Raw genomic sequence first — 26,081 nt, forward strand, 5'->3', positions numbered from 1 at the left:
AAATGGGCTAATTATAGTCTGAAATCAAATATTGTAGATGGATTTCCAAATTTTTAGTGTGCAGCTGTTCATTCTGGCTCTAGAAGAGAACAGGAATTGCAGTCTACAACAGAAGGAAGCTTGTTGTGCAGAGGATCCAATACTGTATCTTTTGTGATCCCAACTGGAAATGACATTGTAAAGATAATGCAATATGGATTCAGCCAGATTTACTGGAGTATATTTGTGGACCTCATCAGCTTTTTCTCTTTAGCTCTTCTCTTTCTTCTTCTCTTTGCCTTGGTTCTTGTCTCCCGCAATATTTTGTGAATACATATTATAGGTCATCTTTTTGAGTAATTGTCAGTGTGTTTAACCCTTTCACTTTGTTACAGACTCTAAAGTGAGGCCTCCAAATCTCAATGCTCAGCAAATAGACATCTCTCATCTCAACAAAAGACAGTACAGTGATCTCATAGCTTATCAAGTGTGAGACTGAAATTCTGGCTTAATTCTTCAGGAAACTTCCTGTATGATTTAGTTGAACGTCTTTGTTTCTCCGTTCCTCAACAATCCATTAGGAAAATGTCTGTAATAAATTTCTGTACCTGTAAGTGTAAGAAAGTTGTTCAGATCTGCTCATGAACTGTTTAGATATCATGGTAAAAGTATCCTGAGACTCTGTAAAAAGAAGAAATATGACAAGGTCTGGACTTTTGTGTGTCCTTCCTTAATTTAATTCTCAGGTACGTTCTTTAGCCTATTTGGAATAATCAGTTCAAACCCAAAGATTTCCTGGCTTTCCTCATGAGGAGTATGAAAAAGAGGAAGTTGTTAATTTTCATGCACCTTTGTAAAGTTAAGACAAAGTTTTAAAAAAACAAAACAAAACCCATCTCATTATTATATAATTTTGAAGCATTGTAAATCAGAGTACTGACTGGTATTAACTCCACAATATGCATTAAATTCTTCTAAGTTCCCTCTGTTTTTTGTAAAAATGGCACTTATGAACGATCTAAACAGAATTCATTTGCTTTGTAGGTGGTGGACTGTGCTTGGGATGAACTGGTCAAGATCTATACTCCATCATGTCTGGCAGTTCCTGTTTAGAGGAAAAGTGATGATCTCACACACCAGGAACCTTTCTCTCTTTCAGACTTGTGCTAAAGTGTCAACTGTATCACTAATCTTAGTGTCTCTTTTTAAGTAAAACTGCTTGAATGGAGTGTTGTGCACTTAAACATGTGGAGATTTTAGGGCTTGGTTTACTGTACGGGTAGTACCTGAACTAGCAAAATGTTCAACAGCCACTGAATGGCTGAAGAGTGGCCATAGCAGATATGAGTGGTGTCTTTAGAATCAAGTCACCAATGCAGTTTTGTGATCTGTCTGGCTAATGATGAGAGCAGAGGCCTGAATCTTCTTGTTCGTTATAAAGAATAAAAGTAACTGGCAGTGTATTTTGATAATGTCACTGTAGAAAAGAAAAGAAAGGGGGGAAAAAAAGAAAAGAAAATAAAGGCTTTTTCACTGTAAAGTTTGTATCACTCAGATGCATTTATATGTTTTGCTGTGACTCATGTTGCATTATTTTCTTTTGCAATATGATGAATACTCTTGATTGACAGTAAATGTCGTAGTTTATAGCCAGCTGATTCATTTGACCTTTCTGATTGCTGCTTCAAAAAGATGATAAAGATTATTTTCATATATTTTTTCTGTTAGATCTTCTTGAGTAAAACGATTGATGAAGTTATGTGGAAAGATACTCTGATAATAGAGAAAATGCTTAGGAAAAAAATGAAATATATACAAAACTAATTGGATGACAATCCTCAAGATTTAGAGATAGGGCAGCCATCTCTTCTATTAGACTTGTCTTTTATTTTCATTTAGGAAGTTTTTCCAAGAAGTAGAAGAGGAATGTGACCATATATTCAGTGTTTCTGGACCGCTGACAGCTCAGCCAAAGGGAGAGCTGATGTCCAGACCAACTGAACCTATATATATATATATATATGTATGTATGTATATATACATATATATATATATGCAGATCAACTACATGACATAAACATAGCAGATCCAGCATGGCCAAACTATTACACATATTATAATATACCCAACATGTTATAGGTACGTTGAATACTTCGCATTCCCGTTTTGAGTCCTCAGCCCACATGCTGGTATTTTCATCTAAGTTTTCTCGGGCAAATAGAGATGTTCAGTTGTTACACTTCCGCAGTCACCTTTGAATAGTCTTTTAGGATCCAACTGTGGTAGTACTGCAGTGCTCATTGGTATATGTTAGGCTTCTCTCCTGGTTTGCTGCTAGCCTTTTTTTTTTTTTACCTTCTTAAAGCCATCTCCCTTCTGCTGTTAACCCACGTCAACTATCATTACCATCAAAAGACTCTTTGCAGGTCAGGTCTTTGCAGATCTTTGGTCAGGTTTTCATAGTCTGCTGTTAATGAATGCTGTACACTTCTGGGTTGCACCACTCATAGATCAAGCAATAGCAGACACTTCCAGATCTGCTGGATGCTTTGAAGCAATGAAAGGAAGAATTCAGCTGAGCTAAGACCTGAAGTTGCAGGGAAAGAATGGATCTTCTGTCCTGGGGAAGGAGCTGGGGAACTAGCAGGTATCCACAGGGAGACATTCATATATTGATTTGATGTATAGGACAGGACAGGGAGAAACTTTCTTCTACAACAGATAATTTGGATCCCAATAGGATCTTGTATTTTTCTGAGTCAGTGCAAACTGCCCCCAAAATACCATCTTTTTGAGCTGAATTAATAACAAAAAGTTGATTTTCTTTTTTTTTGTAACATTGTGCTGCACCAAATCCCCAACATTTACTGCACTTTAATTCTTTGTGCTGAGGAATAATGCAGCAATAAAGCTGTGCTGCATGCAGCTTTCAGCAGTACCATGGGCCATAAAATCTAATTTCAGGCATTAAAATTGATTATTTCGACTTCAATAGTTACTCCACTCTTCTGTTTTATCTCACTTTTCTGCTTTGACTTCAGCTTACTTGTTAAACTGGAACATTTTGGTGGTGGGTGTGTATTTTATATGCATGTTTCTGGGGGGACAGAGGGAGTGGGATATTCCAGAATGCTGCCATAGCATAGTTGGAAGGAAAAATTTAGAAAACCTAGTGCAGGGGAAAAAATAATGGAATTCTGAACATGCACACTTAGCACATAGATTAAACCTTTCCTCAACTGCCTTCTCTGCCCTCATCTCTAGTTAGCTTCAGTGCTGAGGGTTGCTGCATCCAGATTTAATTCTCTTGAAAGATGAGCACGTCCAGAAGATGCACACAGTAAATAAAAACTGTGGCCTTTAGTCTTCCTGTGTGGTCTTTGAATGAAGAGAATGCGCTGTAACATTTCTGCACTGTAACAGAAAAAAAACAATCTGGCAATAGTTGTTGCTGATTCTTAATTCTCAGGGAATATTTGCTATAGTTGTTTTAAAGAAATAATTTTTATTTTATGACCAAAATATTAGCTTCCAATCTTTTTTTTTTTTGTCTACTGAAACATTGTTTAATGACAACAATCTAAAAGATGTAACATGTTCTACTTTTAAACTTGCTCCTGTGGAAGACTTTGGTTTTTTGGAGTCTGTGGGTTTCTCTTTGGTTCAAGAAATATACTGATTAACCAAGTTCTTAAAGAGTGGATTAAAGAGTGGATTTGTTGTTCTATAATGCTATTAAATTAATTGCACACAGTATCTTTGGCTATACTCTTGTGTTCACTTCCCCAATTAAGAAATGTCAATCAAAAAGTAAATGCAGAGAAAGATACTGAGACTATTTTTTAAGTAGAGTATTGTAATCATGGTTTATCTCTTGTATGAATACTGGGTGATGGTCACATTTTTCCTCTGTACTTCTAGGGACCATACTTTATGCAACTTTCCTAGCTGTATGTCCCATCAGGTCTGCCTTTTGACAAAGGAAAGCTATTTTAAATGATTCTTTGTGTCTGCTTGTGCAGAGTATGTGACAGTGAAGAAGTGATCTCTTTCTTCTAGCCAAGTACAGATTTTTGCTGCATAAGATTTTGCTCAGATTTTGCTGCATATGCACAAGTGTACTAACACCTTTCAGTAGTACTGCTCAGCTTTGAATGTACTCAGGGTCGTGGGATAGGGAATGGATACAACTCTGCACAATGCTTCCCCAGGAGACCTCATGGTCAAAGCAAATTGTCCATTAAACATTTTGTATAGATCTTTACCATTTTCATCCAAGAAGCCATTTTAAAAAACCCTCTGCCCTTAGGAAGACACCAGTTTGCTCCAGACAGTTTTTTTCCTCTCACCCATTGTACTTAGGTGAAATGCAAAACTGAGCATAATTTCCATTAAAGGATTAGAGTTAATGCATCATAATCATCTCTTTAGGATAAAGAACCACAGAGCTATTCATGACTATGATCTGTGCCCCACTGCTAGGCCAAAGTTGTTAAAAGAGTCAACTTACGAAGTAAGCACCCACTGTTCTCTGGACACCAGAACAGCTAGTGTAGGGGAAGTACCTTCACTGCAGTGTCACGTCAAATGATGTTTCTCTGTTGCTTTATCCAATTCCTTCCCACTGAAGTGCAGGAAAAGACATTTTTTCTGACTCTGGAGTGGTGGAGAGGCCATGGGAGACTAGTACTGATTCTGGCCTGAATCCGTGTTGAGAAAGGGATGGTTCAGCAAGGGACAACAGCTTCCACTCCACCTCCCTTTGCTATCTACACACAAGACTAATATTAGCAATACCATGAGAGATGCTGCCTTTGCAACACCGGTGAGTACCAAAAGTGGTACTTAGACACTTGAGTTTCCAAATTCAGCATTGGTGCAGCCTCACCTTGAGTACTCCGTGCAGTTCTGGGCACCACAATGTAAGAAGGATGTGAAGGTCCTTGAATGTGTCCAGAAGAGGACCGCAAAGCTGGTGAAAGGGTTGGAAGGCATATCTTGTGAGGAGAGGCTGAGGACTTTGGGCACGTCTAGTTTGGAAAAAAGGAGATTGAGGTGTGCCTCATCACTCTCTGCCACTTCCTGAGGAGGGCAAGCGGAGAGGGAGGTGCTGATCTCTTCTTCTTGGGATACAGTGATGGGAATGGTTCAAAGACACACCAGAGGAGGTTCAGACTGGACATTAGGAAGCATTTTCTTACCAAAAGGGGAGTCAAACACTGGAACAGGCTTCCTAGAAAAGTGGTCAATGTCTCAAGCCTATCAGTGTGCAAGAGGCATTTGGACAATGCCCTTAACAACACGATTTAATTTTTGGTCAGCCCTGAACTGGTCAGGTAGTTGGACTAGATGATCATTCCAGATTCCTTACAAGTGAGATAGTCTGTTAAAATTTTTATGCTTCTGTTTGTTTTTCTGTTTCTGTCAGAGAAGTATGAAGTCCCCAAAGCAGATTCGCAGCCTGATACTTTGCAATGTCAGAGACTCATTTCTCTAGCAGTAATTTCACTGGGGAGGGGACTAAATTTTTTCTTCCAGAGGTTATGCTTAGGTGGAGTCCAGATTACTAGAGTATTTCCAGAAAGAACAGTTAGATTAGATTTTTTTTTCCCTCTGCACTTATTTGGCAGAAGGAGCTTTTTTCCTCCCATGTGCAAACACTGTCACGGTGATCCACACGTTCCTTTACATTGTGCTGCATGTGGGCTCAGGGTGAGTCCAAATGGAGGCTGGTGTAAATGTGTTGGCACATTTCTTCAGTGGGTTCTGAAGCCAGACTTGGACTCCAGTACCTATAGTTTCCTTTCCCTCATTACCAATTTTCATCTTCAGACACTCATACTCAATGTGTACTTTGTTTCATTTTATAAACCTTGCCCTGCCTCCTTTCCCCTGCCTGTACCAGCTCCACTGCTAGTTCTAACCCAGAAAATTTGTAACACATCCTCTTTGGTGTGACTGATCTCTGTGACCACTAAGAGCTCAGTACTGTGCCCACCACTAATCCTGGTCATACACAGCTGCTCCTGGCTCAGACAGAGAGACCAGTGCTGTGGGTCCCGTGTGCCTTTTTGCCACTCCTCCATACTAGCTTGCTCATTTAGTGCACACTTGCTTGCTTGGCATTCCAAACACCTGCCCTACTCTTGCTGGGAACTGTTGGCATCAGCACCCCTTTCCTGTGATTGCTACAGGTCTTACCTAACACCAAACAAGAGTTTCCAGGGAAATGGCTGGGAAGAAGGACAGCTGGCTTTGGAAGCTGGGGGTATCTAGTGAGGTCTGGGAAATGAACTAAGACTGAAATACAATATTTTTCTGCAGAAAACTCACAGAAAATAGTTATGCCTTTTTAATACTGATGAAATGCATGGGGTGCTTGTGCAAAGTTCTGTGCAAGCCCACAAGAGCTGGCAGTCCTTGTCAGGATCTGCCCCAATCTTTTTATGGCAAGTCTTCTGAAAACAAGCTTTGGGTATCAAGTGTGCCATTTTCTCTAAAGCTGGCTCTTCCTAATACTGTTCCCATGAAGAGGCGGGAGGCTGGTTTTGTTTAAAATAAAGAATAATTTTGCTAATCTCATATTGATGGGTGAAAGGCATTCTTACTAGTGAGAGAAACCTAACGTGTAATTTTAAAAGAAGGCTCAAGATTATAAGGCAGCTCTGAATAGAAGTATAGTTTTTAATTCCCTTGCATTGCCTGACACTTCTGGAGACTGGTAGAGAGAACTGCTTTTGCTTTTCCTCAGAATCGAGGTGGTCTATTGCAGTCTCTTATTAAAACCTTAATCTGGCAAGTCGAGAGAAAGAGTCAGCTTATTTAAACTTTACGATGCTTTAAAACATCAATTTCAAAGACTTTGTGTGGTTGCCAGTTTTTAGTGACTTCTCAAGGAAAATCCCCCTGCAAGAACCCGGTTCTTCCTGCTTTCTTAGCAGCCGTTCCCCTCTCTCCGACGTCCCCTGCCTGAGAAGGGGTTCCCTTGGACAAGCCGGGCGCGGCCGGGACCCCGACGCGGGGAAACGGGGGCTACGGGACGAATGTTGCCGGTATGCTCGATGCATGCTTTTTCCTGGAAGGCCGTATAATTTTGAGAAGAAAGAAGCGGTACCCTCCTGCTTGTGCACGCGGAGGGGAAGCTGCGCTGATCTCCCCGCTCCGAGAGCCGTGAGGTTTCCGACGGGTCTTCTACGTTATTTTGGGGCCAGAGGCACTCCGCCGCGGAGCTGCGGGCACCCTGCAGTTATCCCCGGGGGGAAAGCACCGCGATGCCCACTACCGCTGCACTCCCTCCTACAGCCGACCGGGTTCGGGAGGGCTTGCGGGCGGCGGAGGGTCTTTCCCACTCCCAGTGAGCCAGGCGTGCTCCGGGAGACACCGCGGGGCGAAGCTGGGGGGACACCGAGGGCGGGGAGGGCGGGATCCTGTGCCACGGAGACACCGCGGGGCGAAGCTGGGGGGACACCGAGGGCGGGGAGGGCGGGATGGAGGACACCGAGAGCGGCGGCGCAGACACCGTGGGGATGGCGGGGGTAGACACGGGGGACGAGGAGGGGACGGGAGGGGGCACGCGGAGGAGGGAGGACACGTAGGGGGCGGCGCGGGGGGTGCACGTCGGGGGGGGTGGCTGCCCTGCCGGGAGCGCGTCCTGCCTCCGCCCGCCCCCCGCCTCCGCTCGGCCCCGTTCCCCCGCGCCGCCGCCGCGGCGGGTGGCCGGGCGGGTGGCCGGGCGGGCGGCAGAACCGCGGGCCCTGGCGGCGGGGCCGTACGCGGGGAGGATGCTCCGGTGGCGGGGCCGGGCGCGGGGCGTCGCGGTGGCGGTGGCGCACGGGCTCTGCTCGGGCTCGCTGAACATCCTGCTGAAGTTCCTGCTGGCCCGCTACCACTTCGCTTTCCTGACGCTGCTGCAGTGCCTCAGCAGCGCGGCGGCGGCGCTCGGGCTGGAGGCGCTGCGGCGGCGGGGGCTGGCGGCGCTGCCGCCCTTCGGGCTCCGCCTGGCGCGCCCCTTCGCCGCCGTGGCTGCCTTGGCCACCCTGCAGTCCACCCTCACCCTCTGGTCCCTGCGCGGCCTCAGCCTCCCCATGTACGTCGTCTTCAAGCGCTGCCTGCCCCTCGTCACCCTCGTCACCGGCGCCCTGGTGCTCCGCGACGGCATGCCCTCGCCCGGCGTCCTCGTCGCAGTCCTCATCACCACCTGCGGCGCCGCCCTGGCCGGTGAGTGCGACCGCGGCCGCAACCGCACCGAGGGGGACGGGGCGGACCGGGATGCGGCGGGACGGGGAGAGCGGCCGCGCCGCGGAGCGCCCCGACGGGGCCGCCGCCTCTGCAGCGGCAGCCACGGCCGCTCCGGCTCGAGTTTGGGTCGGGACGAGGAGGGCGGCGGGGGGAAAGACGTGAGGATACGGGTGGTGTGCAGTCCTGGGGGGACAGCTGCGACCCCACGGGGGCAGGTGCAGCCTTGCAGGGATGGATGATTGGTACATTCTTGCAGGGCTCGGTGCATGTGGAGATAGGTGCATCCTTATGGGGGCCGGTGTAAACCTGTGGTTCCTTTCTAGGGAAGGTGCAACCTCATGGAGGGATGTGTAGTCCTTTGGGAAGTGGGTGCACCTACAGGGGTAGATGTAATGTTCTGGGGGCAACTACAAGCCCATGGGGGCAACTGCAGCCCTACTGCAGTAAGTGCAATCTTACAGCGGTAGATGCAAGCTTAGGGGTCAGCTGCAACCCTCTGAGGCCAGGAGGACCCATGTTGCTTTCCAGCCGAGGTGTAGGTGGGCTAGGAAGCAAAGCTGGCACTCTGTGGCCTGGCAGCGCTCCTGAGGGCTGTCCCAGGGAACAGAGCACACGCACAATGAATAGTTTAATATGCAAAGAGGTCTGATGGGGCTCAGAAGGAAAGGTCTCGCTTCAGGGACCCCACAGGGGTCTCTTGCTAAAGGGTGCAGAATGGCCAGTGAGTTGGAGGGCAGGCAGCCTGGCCGGCCAGAGCTGGCAAGTGTCTGCGCTGGCAAGAGGACGTTCAGGGTTGCTGTGTGTATGTGCAGTTTCAGCTACAAATCTCCCACAGTGTCTTCACAGAAGGGAGAAAACAATCTGATTTTGACTGTGGGATTTAGGGGGGGCATGAAAGACATTCAGTAGGTTTGCAGCTTGAAAAAAAAGAAAATGAGATATCTGCTGAGAGACAAGTGTGTCCAGCCTTGGGACAAGCATGACAAGTCCTAGGAGTTATGGAAAGTGCAATGATGTCTATTTCCTAAATATCCCTCTAGTCCAAAACAGTGCTCTCTTTCTGTCTCACATGCAAAACACATGCTTATTTCTCTCTGTGACTGTCCTGACAGGAGCTGGTGACCTGACTGGGGATGCCATGGGCTATGTGACAGGCGTGCTGGCTGTGCTGATACATGCTGCCTACCTGGTGCTCATTCAGAAAACCAGTGTAGACAGTGAATATGGACCCCTGACAGCACAGTACGCCATTGCTGTTTCGGCCACACCTTTTCTCATCATCTGCTCCTTTGCCAGCATGGATTCCATCAATGTCTGGTCCTTTCCAGGGTGGAAGGACCCTGCCATGGTATGCATCTTTATTGCCTGTGTCCTGATTAGCTGTGCCATGAACTTTACCACCCTTCACTGCACTTACATTAACTCGGCTGTGACCACCAGCTTCGTAGGGGTGGTGAAGAGTATAGCCACCATCACGGTAGGCATGGTGGCATTCAATGATGTGGAGCCCACAAGATTATTTATAGCTGGTGTTGTGGTCAATACCTTGGGGTCTGTCATTTACTGCGTGGCCAAGTACATTGAGACCAGACGGCAGAGCAATTATGAGGACCTGGAGAAAGAAGCTAGAGAAGAGGAGGGGAAAAGGCAGGCTGGGGACCAAGCTCTGTTTGCCATGGAGGCAGTTTCCCAGGGGAAGGGGGCTGAGGAAGCACCAGTGGAAGGATCAGCCACAGGGGACAGCCAGAGCGGAGAGGAAGAGAAGGACATCACTGAGAAGTCTGCCAAGGCACCTGTGCTCCAGGGAAAATTCACCATCACACAAGAAGTGAACAGGAGCTCGCTGAAAGAAGCCTATCTTGGAGTATGGAGGTTGGTGAGGGGTGCTAATTATATAAAGAAGGATTATTTGATAGAAAATGAAGAGCTACCAAACCCGTAAAAAGCAGGTTTGAAAACTATTTCTTGAGGACAGACACCTGGTTCTCTGTACAGGGGAAAGGCAGAGCATACATTTTACATCAACGCTTACAAATCCAAATCATGCAGGATGACTTTACCTCATTGTCAAAAAGCAAAAGGTCATAGTTTGCTCATGCTTTGGGCTTGCTTTCAGCTGCTTTCAGTACATCACTTTAGTCCCACCTCAGCTAAGGTGTGGAGTCCTCTGCTGCAGACACAGAGAAAGAGTTGGGTAATGGGAAGTCATGGGGTACTTGCCCAGCAGCCTGGGCTATGAGGGACATCAGTACCATTGAGTTAGTCGGCAGTGCCAGTGACACAGCAGTGGCCTAGAGCTTAGCTTGTGTCTGGAGCCTTGTGATTTTAACACATTCGGAGGCTCTGTCAATGTGCTTCCATGTCTATATCCATCCAATTATAGGTACTCTATATAAATATATTCCTACAATATAGACTCCTATTAACTGTACTTTTTTGTGCTCCTCTATGTCAATATGATTGCAGCAGAGCTAGAGGTTGTACCAGTTAAGTTATATTGGCATAAAATCACCCTCTTAACTGAAGAATTGAAACTCTCCAGGCTGAGACTTGGACCTGGTTTAAATTGGGTACTTTGTGTCTTCGGTATAAGTACTTTTGTCTTGTGGTGGTGTACATGAAAGCAGAACCAGATCTGAACATCTAAGAAGCTTTGATTAGCAAAAGAAGGATGTTTATCTATGAGCTTTAACTACACATAGCATTTGGAATATTAGCTTGACTCAAATAAAAGAGTTTGGAAATGTTATGTGTTGATTGGATTTGAGATGGCTGTAAAAAAATTAGGGACAAAGTGTGTGCCTTCTGTCATCCCTCCTTGTACCCTAAAGTCAGGTGAATCAGAGCCTGGGCTGGAACCTAGGAATCTTCTCCATCCATTCTTTCATAAGTAGAGGCTGATAGCAGAACTGGGGACACCAATTCTCCGGAGTTCCCAGGGATGCTTTTGCAGGACAGTGCTTCTATATCCTGGCCGTGTGTTGGTACATGGCTTTGTGCGTATGAGCCCTTGCTGTCCCTGTACTGTGTTGTCCAGTGGAAGGAAGTGTGGACAGGCAGGCGAGAGCTGCAGTGTGCTCCAGCAGATGCCATGGCTGAGCACTTGTGGGTCAGGATGCTCAGTGTGCTCAGCACCAGGATGTCCATGGCTTTCGTAGAAGCAGCTCCCCGGTGCCCACACTGTCCCTGTGGGCTGTGAGGGACAGAGCTGCCTCTACCCCCAGCCACTCAAGTGCTCCTGTGGAAAGTGTGAAGCAGTCACTTCAGTGAGGCCTCTGGTGATATTTTGTCACACATCTGTTTAACTGAAAGGACCATGGAAACAAATGTTCGAGTGTTTCTTAGCCTGGGGATATCCTTTTGGTAGGTGGAGGTACTTGCATGAAACCTTTGCTCAGACTAGAGAGAGAAAAGATTGGACACTCAGTATTTCTCATCCCAAAAGGGTGTCATGGCCACTGGGGCCATCTTGACCACAGACTGAAACAAGCTATTATCATCTCCTGAAAAAATGAACCAAGTTTGTTGTTGTTGTATTTAATATTGTTATTGTTGTTGTTAATAATTATTTATTATAATTTATTAAGCCACTGAATTGAAAATCAATTATTCCCACAGCCCTAATTAATCTGTGCCTAGTCCAATGCTCTCTCAAGCTGAGCAGGCAGCATTAGCTCACAGCACATTCAGCACTAGAGTCCAATGTGAGCAATTTGCCCAGCAGGGAATATTTGCAAAACTGCTCTCTGGGGGAGCTTTAGATTCTTGTCAATAAATGCAGGCAGAAACATCAGGTGCTGTGACAGTATGTTTTCTGAGCCAGTGCAGAAGCTGGCTGACCTGGCATCACCCATGGATTTTGAAAGAGATGTCCATAAAGACATTTAGGCTAAAAGCCTGTAGCTGCTGAGCTTGAGGACAGGGCATGGAGATCTGTACATCACAGGTTGTGTATAGTTTGTGTTTGAGAGTTGAGAGACTCTGGCTGGATGCCAAAATACATTTACTTTCTGTACAAGCTCCATATGGGATGTTTTCAATAAAAGCACTATTTATTGTTTCTAGGCTAATATAATAGGGCTTTTGTTAGTTTTTCAAATGCATCCTAGACTAAAGACACTTGTGCCTATGAATTATAGTTGCTGTATTACTGGACTCATTATGATATTGAACTGCATTGTAATCATACAGATGGCTGGAGAGAAACCCACGTTTCTAATCTGTCCTCACTGTGCTCAGTGTTTTCTGTCCACAAAAAATGTGGATCTTTTTACCACCTGGATACAAGTCTTAGATCCTGTAGTGCACACTCCCATGTTTGACATGTGCTGTATGAAGCTCTTCCCCGCACTCCTGTTTCAGGAATTTTTCTCAGGGGGAGTAAATGTTTTGCCACTTACTGTTGTTGAATTATTCTTAGGAATCTGTGGAAATTCAAACAGTTTTGATTATTAAAAAAGCTACTGTTACAATGTTGTACATTTGCATGTATAATCAAAAATGTGATTATATTGTATTCTGTTTATACGTGTAAATTCCCTAAATTAAAATGGGAATTTGGCAAATGCAATCCACTTTTTCAGTAACAGACGCTGTCACACAATAAAATAAAAATACTGCCTCGTGCTGAGGTATTTTAATGGCATCAGCGGAAGACTGCAGAATGAGATGTGGGAATAAAATGCATTGCTTTCCAAAAGCCTTCTGGTTTTCTTATTGTTGCTACTCCAGGGTGCTCATTTTTGGTTCATTTATAGTTATTCTTGTGCCTTTATACCATCCAAGTTTTCTCAACATGTGACCACATGCTATAAATACTGTTATGGACAGAGGGACTAAGAACAGAAAAAAGGAATACAGGAATTTGAAGTGCTGGGCTCTCTGTACAGCTTGAAGTTTCTGTGGTTCTCAGCAGTGATTTCTTTGGTTACCTATTTAAAATGATTTAGTGTCACTGGCGTAACTGCTGTAACTTTAGAATAAATAAAAGTAAGATGATGCTCATAATTAATAGTTCTATTATAAAGTCACTGTATTATAAAATAACTTAATATTAATTTATTTATCAATGTTAATTATTTGTATTACCAGCTATGTCACATGGCAACCCTAGGAGATGACTTAAGCATTAACTTTTATCTTTTTGCTTCAAATGAAAGGTACATAATGAGCCTGTGGCTGAAACTGAGTTGTGTCAGAGCAGGCTGCAGTTGGTGATTATTACCGAATTCATCTTAGAGCTCCACACAAATGTGCCTCCAGGTTGATTTAGAGAAAGAAACTGTCCTTGTTACCAGATAATAAATGAACCTGATGCACAATGACCGCTTTGAGAATAAACATGAATTTCAGTGTCAACATACCCTCGAGTAACACCTGCTATAGCACTCTTAGATCTTCAGGTAGACGCACAGACATGCGCACAAATACACATGCAATAGGACAGCAAAAGCCAGACTGGCTTGTCTTTTCTGAAATATTTTTTTTCTCAAAGAAATTAAAGAGAGGACAGATTATTTGTAGGCAGGTACAGTTAAAATTTCTAAGGATAAATTCAAAATTTCATACACTGCTGACAAACTAATCTTGTATTTGCCATCACTTCCCCAAGAAAAATATACAACAACCTACAGAAAAACATCTGAGAGTGAAAGAAACTTTACAGTTTATTAAGCAATACTCCAGAGTCCTGTGTATGTCCGGGGATAGTTTACTGCCAGTGCTTAACAACCTCCTGTAATTCGATTATGTCTGTTTGCTGCAAAGGCTTCAGGAGGCAGAAAGGTGCAAGCCCCTCAGCTCTGATCTCTAAATTAACATTTGAGCATTTTGCTGCTTACCATGGTGAAGGCTTAACACCTTAACCCTCTCTGCCTGTGTCCTGTATAATTTCACATATCGCTTTGAGGTTTCTTCTGTGTATTTTTGAATTGAAGTGCTGTGCAGGCAATTGACTCTGCGTCTCAATTAGCTGCTATATTCATGATTCAGTAGCTTGTTGGAGGCCATCAGGAAGCCTTTCACTTCAACCTCTTTCCTGTCAGGAATTGATGAGCGTGCACAACCCTCCTTTCTCTTTCCTTGTTCTCAATGTTTGTTTTCAAATCTTGTTTCCTGTGCCCATCCTGAAAACCTCTGCCAGTGGTGAAGGACTTGCCACAGAGACTTCTGCTATGGTTTTGGGTTTTTTGTTTTTGTTTTTTTATTAGAAGGGCAGGGAAGGATTGGACCAGAGGGAACTTGTATGACCAGATTTCTTCTTGCTACCTTTGTGCATGTTTCTGCCCACCAGCTCCCTGCATACCAGCTCCCTATATAGCTCGGATGTGGCTGTGTACCAGCTTCTTGTGGAGCTGGGCCGGGGCTGTGTACCAGTGTCCTGCAGAGCTGGGCTGTGCACAGGACAGACGCAGGAGTGAGGGCTCTCACTCTGCCAGCCAGCCAGCACTGAAATCTGGTTGTGCGTGCCAGTGTGGATATTTATTATACACATAAAACCAGAAGGAGATTTTTTCGCAGTAAGAACATTTTAAGTAATAAGGCTATAAACCTGCTGTTAAGCAGCTGGTTTTTATTATAGGTGGAGACTAAGAAAGCCAGTCACACTTCAACGGTAGATATTGTACTTGCAAAGTAGAGAGACCATCTGAGAGAGTGGCAGAGAGCATGAAAACAATGGTCAAAGTACCTGGAATGGAATAAAGATGGATGGGGAGAATATGTGAATTACAAATTAGGATTAATGGGGAATATGTGATAGTTTGCAGGAACGCAAATGTTTTTGCATGAAGGAAAATAGCAACAGCATTAGAAACCTGTGGCCAAACAATACAGTGAACCTGCAGTGAATAAACTTGAATTTGGGGCCCTGAAAGAGCAATACACATGAAGGACAGAGGCAGAATGAATGACCTGGCTGGTGCAAAGACGAGTGTATTTGCTTTTTGTGGTCCTGTGATTTTTTTTCTTTATTGGACAGTTGTGGGAAATTTTGCTCTGGACACATTAATTTTATTAATAAGTTTCTCCTTTATCAAGTAAAAGCAATGCCAGTTCTGTTCTCAAAATTACAGCACTTTTTATAATTAGCTGCTATTGATTTTGTTCCTGACAGAACAAGATTTCAACAATTCTTTAACAGAATTCAGGATTTCTCTGAAAAAGAGCAATAACTTCTAAGGTCACAGACTGTATCATACCTGACATGGCAGTCAAATGAGAGAGAATAATGAGTTGGAACTGGTCATGATAGTAAATCGGTCAGGTTTTCTGGCTGCCATAAATAATGAGTATCATTAGTAAATAAGAACAGCTACAGGCTATGTATATCACCATTAACTCCTTGTGTCTTGAGTTGTCTTAATTCTCTTAAGTGAATTTTTTGTCTTCAGAGTATCTCTGCAAATTTGTCCTTATGGTTAGTCCAATTCCAAACCACGTACACCTGATTAAAAGGTAAAATATGGATTTTCCCTTCTGATTATCAAACCACTAGCCAACTTGGGCTCTGAAAAGCAGAGGGGTTCCCTCTGTCAATGCATCTTCTTGAGTGAGTAATACTCAGGAGCACGGAAAAGGTCCAACAACATATGTTATTGAAAATATATGAAAAACAGCTAAATATGTCCTCATCACAATTTTACAGGGAAAAAAATCGTATTCCCTCAAGCATAGTGGCTGAGAGGCCACTGAGTCTGCATATTCATTGAACACCAGAAGGCCGGTGCACACACAACACACCACAACTGAGTGCGCAGATACACAATTTTGGCCCTGGGATTTACAATATTTTCTAAAAGAAGAGAGACTGAGGTGCATTTGCCTGGCACCGTGGAAAAAAATGCTTAACTTAGGAAAGCTGGGGTGCAGGTCTCTGTGAAGAAGGATCCTTCAAGGAAGGGTCACTGCCAAGCCAGAACATTTCAAAGATTCCTGAGACAGGATTGGACTTTTAAAATGTCTCAACTTTTTTTTTGTTTGTTTTTTATTCATAGAAGTTATGCATTATCAGAATAATTTGTAATATCTGGTCATGTCCTGGGGTTCTTTCTGAGTGCTGAACTCTTCTGGGTGACTTGGATGTTGCAGTGCCTTGATCAAACCAGTGCAACTCATGCTGCGTCCAGCTCTGTTATCCAACACAACCAGCATACATTTTTCTTCTGGAGAATCTGCTTAACAGTGATTAAGTAAGCTTGTCTTTTATAAAAACAGCTGCTCCAAATATTCAATGCTATAGTTCAAGAAAGACACTAAGCAATAGCTGGCTGATGTGGAAGATGAAAACAACAATCAGAGCTGCCTTTTTGACAGAAGGTTTTGCAGGAGGAGTTTGGGTTATTTGCTGTAAAAGCTTTAGACTTTTCCCAGCTTTATCTACTTCAGTGCCTTTCTTCAGAACCTGCAAATATTGGTCTTGGCTGAGCTTCAGTGTTGATTTGGCACCATTCATTTTTTTATTTTTTTTCCAAAAACTTCGCCTGTCTCCCTGTTGTGGTCAGATAGGGCACAACATCCAGAGTCCTAGGCCTGGAACACAGCCTGTGAGTCCTCTTCAGGGAAAGCAAAGCAGCAGCCAGCAGAAAAAAAATGTCAGATGCCACTCTCACAGACAAAAATAAGGACACATTGTTCTGTACTTGAGCTTCATTACAGATTTATAGTCATAATGAGCAAGTACAGTGAGTAAGACCTTCAGAGCCAAGACGGTTTCACTGCACGTCTGCATTTAAAGCACGAGTTGAAAACAGAGATTATTTCTTGGTGAGGCTCTTCTTTGTGGATTGTATAGATCCCACATGTTGGCACATAAATTGGTGAACTTTGAAGACTCAGGTTGTGGTGTGAATGCAGATTCCTAGGTGGCAATATAGAGCAGTCATCTCAACCCTTCCCAGTTGCCATCACAGATGCTCTCATCCAGGAGTTCTCTCCTTTGCACTAAAACATTTACGCATATGTTCATTTTGTGCCTTTTCTGAGCCTTCATTCAGTAGGACATAAACCTAAATGAAAGCATTTTGCTGCATTAGTGGCTTGATAGTAGCTGGTGTTCCACTTCCCCAAGCCAAGGAGAGTGTTGGAAGTGGGTTTTGTGATTACTTTTCTATCCCACCAGGGAGACATCTGTGCTTGAGAAGCTAAGACTCACAATTCCAGCAATGCAAAGTCAAAGAAACAGCCCCTCTGCCCCAAATCTATTAAGTGACGTTGCTGTGGCAATACAACTGATTGTAAAAGCAGCTGCTGCAGGAGAAAAAACCAGCTCCTTAGAGGGAGCTGGCACACTGCAGTTCACTCAGTCCCCTCCCCATGGACGGTAACAGGTCAGCTCAGGTGCTCAGTGGTATGGTGAGGGAGAGGAGCAGTACAGATTTTACCTGTGCAGTTCAGGCAGGCTATTACTGCAGAAAAACAGTTCTTTTATTACTTTTTTTTTTTAATCCCTCTATACTTCTGAAAGGAAATATGCAAATGCACTAATAGTTTTTTTAGAAGAAAAGATTTATTTAAGAAGCAAGTTCCTGCGGGCAATACAACGCTGGCTGAGCTTGCAAAATAATTCAAGGTATGGAGTGAATAGGTTGGTGGCTGCCTTATTTTCATTGCCTTCAAAGTGGCTGGGAAAACTAAGATGTAAAGGTGAGGACTGTAATAAAGAATGAGCTCTGTAAAGTGGCTTTGCTACAGTGAACGTTCAAATCCATTTAAGACTGTCAGGGATTTACCATTATTTTTGAGCTGGCTTGACAAACAATTCTGGCATCTTTACAGTTTGAGCCTTAGAATAAAAAAAAGTCACAAATTCAATCTCCTGCAAGATAAGAACTAGCCAGCTGATTCCCAGAGTGCAGGCAGCACTGATCTCCCCTGCTATTGGTGATCTCTGCTGTGATGGGATATCTAATTTAGGTAAGTGCATTTCCAGCATCAGGGCACATAAAGTCTGACTGTGGGTGGCTGCCAGTAGAGACACACAAGATCAATTTTGCAAATTCATGCAAAAAACTACTCTCATTTTAACTAAAACGCTAAACTTGTGTAAGTATTATAAGCTATCAGGGAAAAAGGAAATCTAAGGGAAGCAAAAAAAGTAGAGTCCCCCAGACACGTTTCCAAAGACTTACAGTTGCTCTGCATTGTTCAGTCAAAATAACGAATAAACATTTGAGTAGTAGTAAGAAGTACATAGATAATTTGGATTATTTTAAATCCAGCATCACTATCTGAACCAAATATAGGTGTGGGGACCCCATAAGGTGCTTCAGCAGGAGATGCCTGGATCTGAGCCATGGGCATCCCAACGCACCACAGCACTTTCAAGGCTGGAGAAGCCCCTATCCAAGGCACGCAGGGATCTGGGAGGCCGTAAGTCAATACATCTGCTGCCTTATTTTGCCTTTGTGTATCCAGATGAAATTTTAAACTTTACAACTATTTCATTTGCTGACCGCTTTCTTTCAGGAGCAAACCTCTCTCCACCCATACTTTTTTGTGACAATGCCTCAACTGACATTCACATTGCAGTATTGCCAGAAAAAAAAAAAAAAGAAAGCCAGAAGCATTGATTTATTTTTTTTTTCTGGACCACAGCCTGCAGACTAATTTAGTAATATATATTTTTTTCTGCTAGCTTACTTTCTTAAAGACTGACAAAGATTTAGATGAAATACTCCATTTGCTTTTGGTCTATCTGATATATGAGATAAAGGTAAGATGATCCACCAAAGTTAGCATTTTTTTACACCAGTTGTGACAGGAGCTGCTGTGTTCCAGGGCTGATGTATATGTCCATTAGACTTGGACTATATCCAGGTCTTTCATTGCTGGGCTCTTTTTAACTGTAAACAGAATTGTACTCCCTCTGAAACTGCGCTCTCACTTTTGCAAGAGGACACATGAGTATTTGGGGTTTTCATCCATTGATTTTGGACTGTGGGTTAATTCTGTAGATTTGGTGAGATCAATGTGCTTCAAAACAAGTAAAGAGCTGGCTTGCTTCTGCTACACTGTCACTGTCCCATAATGCCAATGAAATTGATTGGGAAAAAGTTGTTTCAGGACAAAAAGGTCCCACGTGAGCTATAAACATCTCTCCTGATCAGGAAATGATGGACATAAAACTACAGAGTTCTGTGCTGTGGCAGCAGAGAGAAGCATAAAAAAGCTCTTGTGAGGGAAGTGTGGTTTGATATACCTGTCAGAACAACTGCTGAGATGCTGTTCAGGATTTTTGCCTTGTTTGTTACAATTTTCCATGCTGTGGAACAGTTCCCTGTGGGACTTGTTGTCTATCCAGAATTTAGGGATGACAAATGGAGAGCTTTTTACTGGCTATTTTTAATCTTGGTGCTACACAGTTTGCTGCCATTTTGTCATTAGTTAAGGTTTTCACCCCATTCCCTGTGTCCAACCACAAACACTGTGCTGGGAGATACTTGCCTCCTGAGTTCAGATGCAGTCTACAAGTTGTGAATCTGCTTGGCAAAATTCAGGGGTAGGAATGTCCGATGCAGGAAACAGGGAGCAGATGAATTCAACAGGGGCTAAAAACTTCCTCCATCAATGGCAGATCCACTTGAGTTAATAACTGCCCTTCTCCTCCTTCCAACTGCCCACTGGCAGGCTCCTCATCTCAGTTGCCATCTTCCTTGTAGAAGGATCTAAAGTGATTAATCTTTAGCTAAAAACTACATTCTAAAACCTCTATTTTTTGCTATTCTGCTGCATTTCACACTGTCAAATCTCGGGCTGATCTTGCACTGTCGACCCTTCTGGCCACATCTACACTGCAAACAGAGCAAAATTATCATGACTATTCAGTGCCATCAAGGGCAGACTGGCCTCTTCCATGCTTGGCCCTGAGTTTTATTTGGGTCTCGGGTATAATTATAATTTTCATTATGTTATTTTTATTCCAAGTAGAATTATCTGATGTAATGAGAGGACTGTGCAGTAGCTCTGGGTTCAAAACAAGTAGAAATGTCCTTCCCACAGGAAGCATTAGACTGGTGTCACTTGCTGCCAAGGGATGCAGCAAAAGCTAAAAGTTTACTTTACAACGTAGATGCATGGAAGAGAACTCCATGTACCCATGTACTGCAGGTACCAGAGGGTTAATAAATACAGAAGCCCTCATACAGATCAGGAAGTCCTTTGAAATGGAAATATGTTGAGTCTGGGAAAGCATTCAGAGGATGTACCATGCACAGGCTCCTGCTCTCATCCCAGGCACCTGCTTATGGTGCTGCTGAGGATGGGATACCAGGCAAGATAGAGCTTTGGTTTGACCTAGTATGGTCCTTTGTATGTTTTTCTCTAATGCATTCTCTAGGAAGAAAGTCTGTAAGGGTTTCTTCAAGATATACTCCATCTTCAAGGGTCTTATAAAACCTTTTCATCAGCAATTTACTTGCTCCTTTCTGCCACTGATCCTTATTTTAAAAACTGTGCTTACCTGCTGTTAATTTCTTTGTTGCCCTCTCTGGCTTGGTTTTTATCCTCTGCTGTGCCAAAACAGTGACTCATCATGGTTAGAAGCAAAGAAAGGTCCTTGCAAAGGCCATTGAGTTCTGCTGAAAAAGTTCACCAGCACTGACTGCTTTCGAGTGTATGCCCTGCTGGAATCTCCCACCTTCTCACCTTTAAAACACCACAGTAATCACAAACAGACATATAATATCTATCATTATTATGGGCAGTGCCCATTTACACTGTGTTGCTAAGAGTGAGTTAATATACCTTGTAAGTGAATGATGGACCTGCTCCAACCCTCTCAAGGAGCTACTAGACAATGCCCAGTTTACAGGCACAACACAAAGCTGTGTCAATAGATAGCCATCAAAACCTCCATTTTACTACCTCTACCCATCATGTCTACAAAACGTGAATGGAATTGGGCTGGTATCTTGTTGTGCAACACCAAGAGAGGATTGCAGCTTTAGGAGGTAACAGTCTTATATGCTTCCCCTTTGTGGTATCCACTATTTGCTTTCTGCTCCCACATCAGAGTAGAAAGCATCAGCTGGTGCAGGCATCAGCTCTTTGTACTGCAGAATGGAAAATATGCTTCAAGGTACTTTGTGACACAAAAAATACTCCGAAGTTGCTAAAAATTAGGCTCCGGATCTAGCTGGATCTTACATGTGGCAGCAGAGGACAGTTTTAAAACAGCAAGATTCTTTAGCAAATCTAGTCAGCCACAGCTGACTGAAATCTGTAACTGCATCTCTAAAATAATCCCAAGAGCACAGTAAAATGCTTTCATTGATTTTTATGTATTTTAATCTGAAGACTTACTCTTGTTCTGATTTGAAATGACTGGATTCAATGAGAATTTGATTCACATCTCTTAAAGCACTAATAGCTGAACAGAGGCAGGGCTGAACTCTCCAAAGATAGAAAACAGTGGATTTAAGCCATGTGGCCACTGATGACAAAACCTGATTTTATTTGCTCCTCTAGCTGTGGAGCTCTCCACCCCTATATTAAGGTGACCAGCCCCTCCCAGAAGCCAAAGGTATGTATCAATGCTGAGTAGTTGAGATGCAGACTTTCCTGAGCTATGTGTAGCCAACAGGGCTGCAAAAAGTAGGATGGGGACAGTGATGTGTTGCACCTATGGCTTGGTCTCAGGAGCTGAACCCTGCACCCTCTGGCTATGCCAGCCAGATCAGAGCTCAACAGTTGTGTCCTGTGCCTTGCAGAGAACTGAGATAGTCAGTCATCATGGTAAATTTCTAACTGCTGCAGCCCACCAGAAAACATGCCAACATATGTTCCTTTGGTGCAGGACCTCAGAGATAGACAGCAGCTGAGGAATACTTCTGTAAACACCTGGATACATGTGTATGTGTTTGTGTTTCTCCTTGGGCATACAGTTTGTATTTTTTCCTTGTACTTTTGCAGTAAATGCACAACGATTTAATTTTGTAAAGGAATAGACACAACACCAAGTGCATTATACCAACTTTATGCAGTGGAAGGATTCAGGAATAATTCAATCTTGTGGATTGATAATATTTAGAATTTCCATCCAAAAGTGTCTGGAGGACACAGACAAAATGAGGTCCCTATTGCATTAGGCTCTGCTTATACAAGAGATAGTCTAAGTCCAAAGATGTTGCAATCAAAATACAATGTTGAGTGATATTCTTCAATTGTATGTGCTACTAGAAGATAAAACTGCATCAAGTACATAATAAAATTGCTCACAGTTCACAAACCTGTCAGGGCAGATAGATAGTATTGCCTCATCTAATACCAGGTTCCATCTGTGGGTAAATTCTTGTTAATAAAATGTATTATGTAATATTCCTTAACAATTCATAATAGTTTGTCTCTGAAAAGAGGAAGATGAAGCAATGAAGAGAGCTCACAGGTGTAGAAGTGAGATAAAGCAGATGCAGTGAGTCCTCCAGCAGAGCAGCTGCTGTATGCTCTTTTTTGCTGTACAGAAAAGTCCTCTGAGGCCAGGGCGTATGGTTTGCAGTGAAAGGCTCAGCCAAGCTGTCACTTGGGTTCATACTGTCTAGCGTTCTATAGCAATGAGCTGAGCATATATATTGCAGATGAAAAACGTTGCTGCTACTGCTGACAGCTCTTTTTACTCTTTGGCAGAAGAAAAAAAAGTCAGTCTCTTACTGTAAACCAAGTAAGAGAAGGTAACATACAGGGTTTTTTTAAACACTTCCTTACTTCAGAAAAAGTCTTGGGCCTGTGGAGTTACTGATCACATAGACTTAGGCATGTATGAACGTCATTTACTTTAGAAGATAAGGGAATGTGAGTGCTAAACAGTTTTTCTTAGCTGCTTCTTGTTTAGTTGATGGGAGTTTCACAGATGACTCCAATGGGACCGAACATACTGTTATTTTTTTCAAATAACAACATACAGTTGTTATTTGAAAAAAATCCTGGAGAATTTCATACTGTGATAGAAAATGTTTAATCTATTTTACTGGTAAGTATTCATTCACTAGTAAGTACTTCTGTACGGTGAATCTTTTGTGTTTAGGAGGCTCTATAGTAACAACATTTTGAATATGATGTTTCTGTGGTAACTAAACAAAGAAGATGTAGAGGATTTGGGTTAGTCCTCATTAGCGATGCAAAAACTAGCAAAAACTGGCAAACTTCAAGTTTTAGGCAAATTACCACAGGCACCAAGTGAACAAAGAACTGAAATTACCTTGCCAACAGCATCTTCAGGTGCACTGCCTTGATTAGCATTTCCTATGTTAGCAGGTCCTGGTTGGCAGCCTGAGTCTCCAAATCCCAAGCTTAGGCACCCATTGCTGCCCTGAACCAACTACAGGCCTGCATCCCTCCTGGGGAACACAGGACTCCACCGGAGACTGCCTTGCCCAAGGTCTTCTGCAGGGCTTTGAAATTCTTGTTCCTTCTCTGTTAAGTGGATTGTGACACTCTTGGGTTGGTCTGCTTTGGGGATTAGTGTAGGAGTTACTCTCTATAACTCCTGATTGTTCTTGGGAAGATTATCTAAGGTACAGATTGCCTCAGGTGCAGAGACACCTGAGGTAGCCCCGTGTGACAGCATGGAATTACTTGGATTGATTTACATGAGTGTAGCATCATGTGAACAGAACTGCACTGCTCCTGAGCTGCCCAACTCACATGCCTGGCCACAAAAGCCTGACAAGGCAGCTTTCTGTGCCTCCATAGTATTTTATTTTGTCTTTTTTTGGGTTGGTCGTTTGTTGGTTTTTTGGTTTGGTTTGGTTTGTTTGGTTTTGTGTGTGGTTTTTTTTGTTTTGTTTTGTTTTGTTTGTTTGTTTTTTGTTTGTGTTTTTTTTGGTTTTTTGGTTGTTTTTTGTTTTTTGTTTTTTTTTTTTTTTTAAACCAGGCTATCTACTCCTGATACCAGAGAGCATGCTATAGGACCTATGGAAGTAGCTACCCAGACACCTGTGACAGTATACTTACTGCCCTTGTTGCAGACAACTGTTTCTATAGCAGGGAACAGTGTAGTCTCCAGAAGCAAGTGAAAACGGACAAGACTCTCCAGATAGGTGGAGAGTGATAGGATAGTGACCGTCAGAAGGTTGCAACAAATAAACCAAGTTTGTCTTCTTCAGAGACTCCCTCTATTGCCACGGTCCGAAAGGGGAGGATGGGACCATGGCACAGCATGGGTCCAGGACACAAAGGTGGGATGCAGGTAGAGTCCATTATTCACACGTACACGTGGTCTTTTATCAGCTCGAGAGGGGAAAGGGCCAGAACATAGGGCGAAGCACGAGACAGACAAGCGGGGGGACAAACCAGGATAGGGACACAGGCAAAAGGGGGAGGAGCGGGGGAAGCAGGGAGCAGGCAAACTCATGGCAAGCCTGGGCATGTCCAAGCTGTGCACTGTGTAGTGTGAATACAATGAAACCACATAATAACAATAAAGTCCATATAATAACTGTAAGGTCCATATAATAAAATCCTGTCAATTGCTGTATGTTTTTCTCCACGCCTGGAACTGTTCCCGTCACACTCTATGGTCTTTAGTCTGGGGCTGTCACTGAGAGACGAAAAAACCCTCAGCGGGGTCAGGCTTCTATTTCCCTGTCCTTAGAGCCAGAGGGTTTGGGACTTTGAGGTTTGGAGCTGGAGCCCATAAAGAAGGGCTTGCATTTTGTGAGAGACAGCAGATAATTGTCCTATGGCCAGGAAAGCAGAAGCATTTCTCTGTCATGGCTGAGCATAGCAAATTCTTCTCTTTGCATCATGCTGTCACTGCAGAGTTGTGCAGGAAACACAGGTCCCAGCTCCCCCCATCTCTTCCCAAAGTCACAAGTATGGTAAAGGCTTGCACTATGTTGAACAGCAAGTAGTTCTTCCACTTAATATATGTGCGATAATCCATTGCAGTACATTACAGTGTTATGCTCCAACCTCAGATTTTCCTACAGCCTCTACAGCTCTCACAGTCTCTGATCCTTCCTGAGTGTTTATGTGAAGCCACTTGTGATTTCTCAAGCAATGTGTCTCTGCAAAAGAATAGGCTCCAACAAATCCAAAAAAGGTTCTGCACTCTAAAAATAAAATTAAATTTTAAAAGGGCTAAAAGAATCTGAGTCATTGACTGGATCTGGATCATCTCCAGAGAGAACAATATTCTATTTGTTTAAAACCCCAAGTTCTTCTCAAAAGGCGCTATAGAAAACCTTTCAGAGACATAATGTAAATTAGAAAGCCACCAACGCAGCTCATAATTGAATGAAACTAATTCCTACAAGAATGTCATGGGTTTACTAGCCCTTCCCTGGAGCTGGTTAGTTCCAGGTGCAGAAGAAATTAGAGCCAGAAGGGTGAGAGAGAGAGAGAGCCATCAGGCCCAGGGGCCAGGGCTGGGGCGGTTTCCCGCCGCTTTTTCCCCCACACTGCGAGCGAGGGCGGTGGCGATGGCCCGGAGTGACCAGCTGGGGACAGAGCCGGGCCCCCCGGGGGACAAGCGCAGCGTTGGAGCTGGGCCGGCTTGGGCCGAGGGGCGGCAGCCGTGACCCTGGGTCCGTGGCAGCTGCTGGCCCGGGGGCAGGCACGGCACTGAGGCCGAGCCAGACCCCTGGCCAAGACATGAAGCAGAGATCAGAAGAAATTCCAGAGAAGGAGAGAGAAACTGCCTGGGAGTTCTCCGACTGGCCCCGAAAGGACCTCGGGGGGTACAGAGACCCCCTGCACCCCTACTGGAAGAGAGACTTTAGCTATCACCCTGAGAGTTCTTCTGCATTGATGCAGGGGGCCGAGGGGTGGTTAAAAGTGTGTTTAATACTGTGTATTTTGTTACTTTTTAGTTTCTATTCTGTTAGCAATAAATTTTAATATTATTCCTCACGTTGAGTCTGTCTTGCCTG

General features: G+C 43.8%; 2 protein-coding genes across 3 annotated transcripts in view; both read left to right on the plus strand.

Moving 5' to 3' along the window:
* PEX7 (peroxisomal biogenesis factor 7) overlaps nucleotides 1-3,735 on the plus strand; it is a 42,217-nt gene extending 38,482 nt beyond the window's left edge. The window contains exon 9 of the mRNA XM_017829657.1: nucleotides 1,024-3,735. Within this exon, the coding sequence (XP_017685146.1) occupies nucleotides 1,024-1,092 (69 nt within the window). The 3' untranslated portion in view covers nucleotides 1,093-3,735. The remainder of the gene's footprint in view (nucleotides 1-1,023) is intronic.
* Nucleotides 3,736-7,760: 4,025 nt separating this feature from the next.
* SLC35D3 (solute carrier family 35 member D3) lies at nucleotides 7,761-25,823 on the plus strand. Of its 2 annotated transcripts, XR_001877159.1 has the most exons (3): nucleotides 7,761-8,196; nucleotides 9,330-10,379; nucleotides 25,813-25,823. XR_001877159.1 is itself a non-coding variant. In XM_017829655.1 (2 exons), exons 1-2 carry the CDS (start codon nucleotides 7,761-7,763, stop codon nucleotides 10,157-10,159), a joined length of 1,266 nt encoding a protein of 421 aa, XP_017685144.1. In that variant the 3' UTR covers nucleotides 10,160-12,916. The 2 variants fall into 2 exon arrangements, 1 of the variants encoding a protein (XP_017685144.1); XM_017829655.1 differs by lacking the exon at nucleotides 25,813-25,823 and having other exon boundaries at nucleotides 9,330-12,916.
* The last annotated feature ends 258 nt before the right edge of the window (nucleotides 25,824-26,081 follow it).

Source organism: Lepidothrix coronata, unplaced genomic scaffold (assembly GCF_001604755.1).
Source record: "Lepidothrix coronata isolate B3197 unplaced genomic scaffold, Lepidothrix_coronata-1.0 Scaffold167, whole genome shotgun sequence".
NCBI lineage: Eukaryota > Metazoa > Chordata > Aves > Passeriformes > Pipridae > Lepidothrix > Lepidothrix coronata.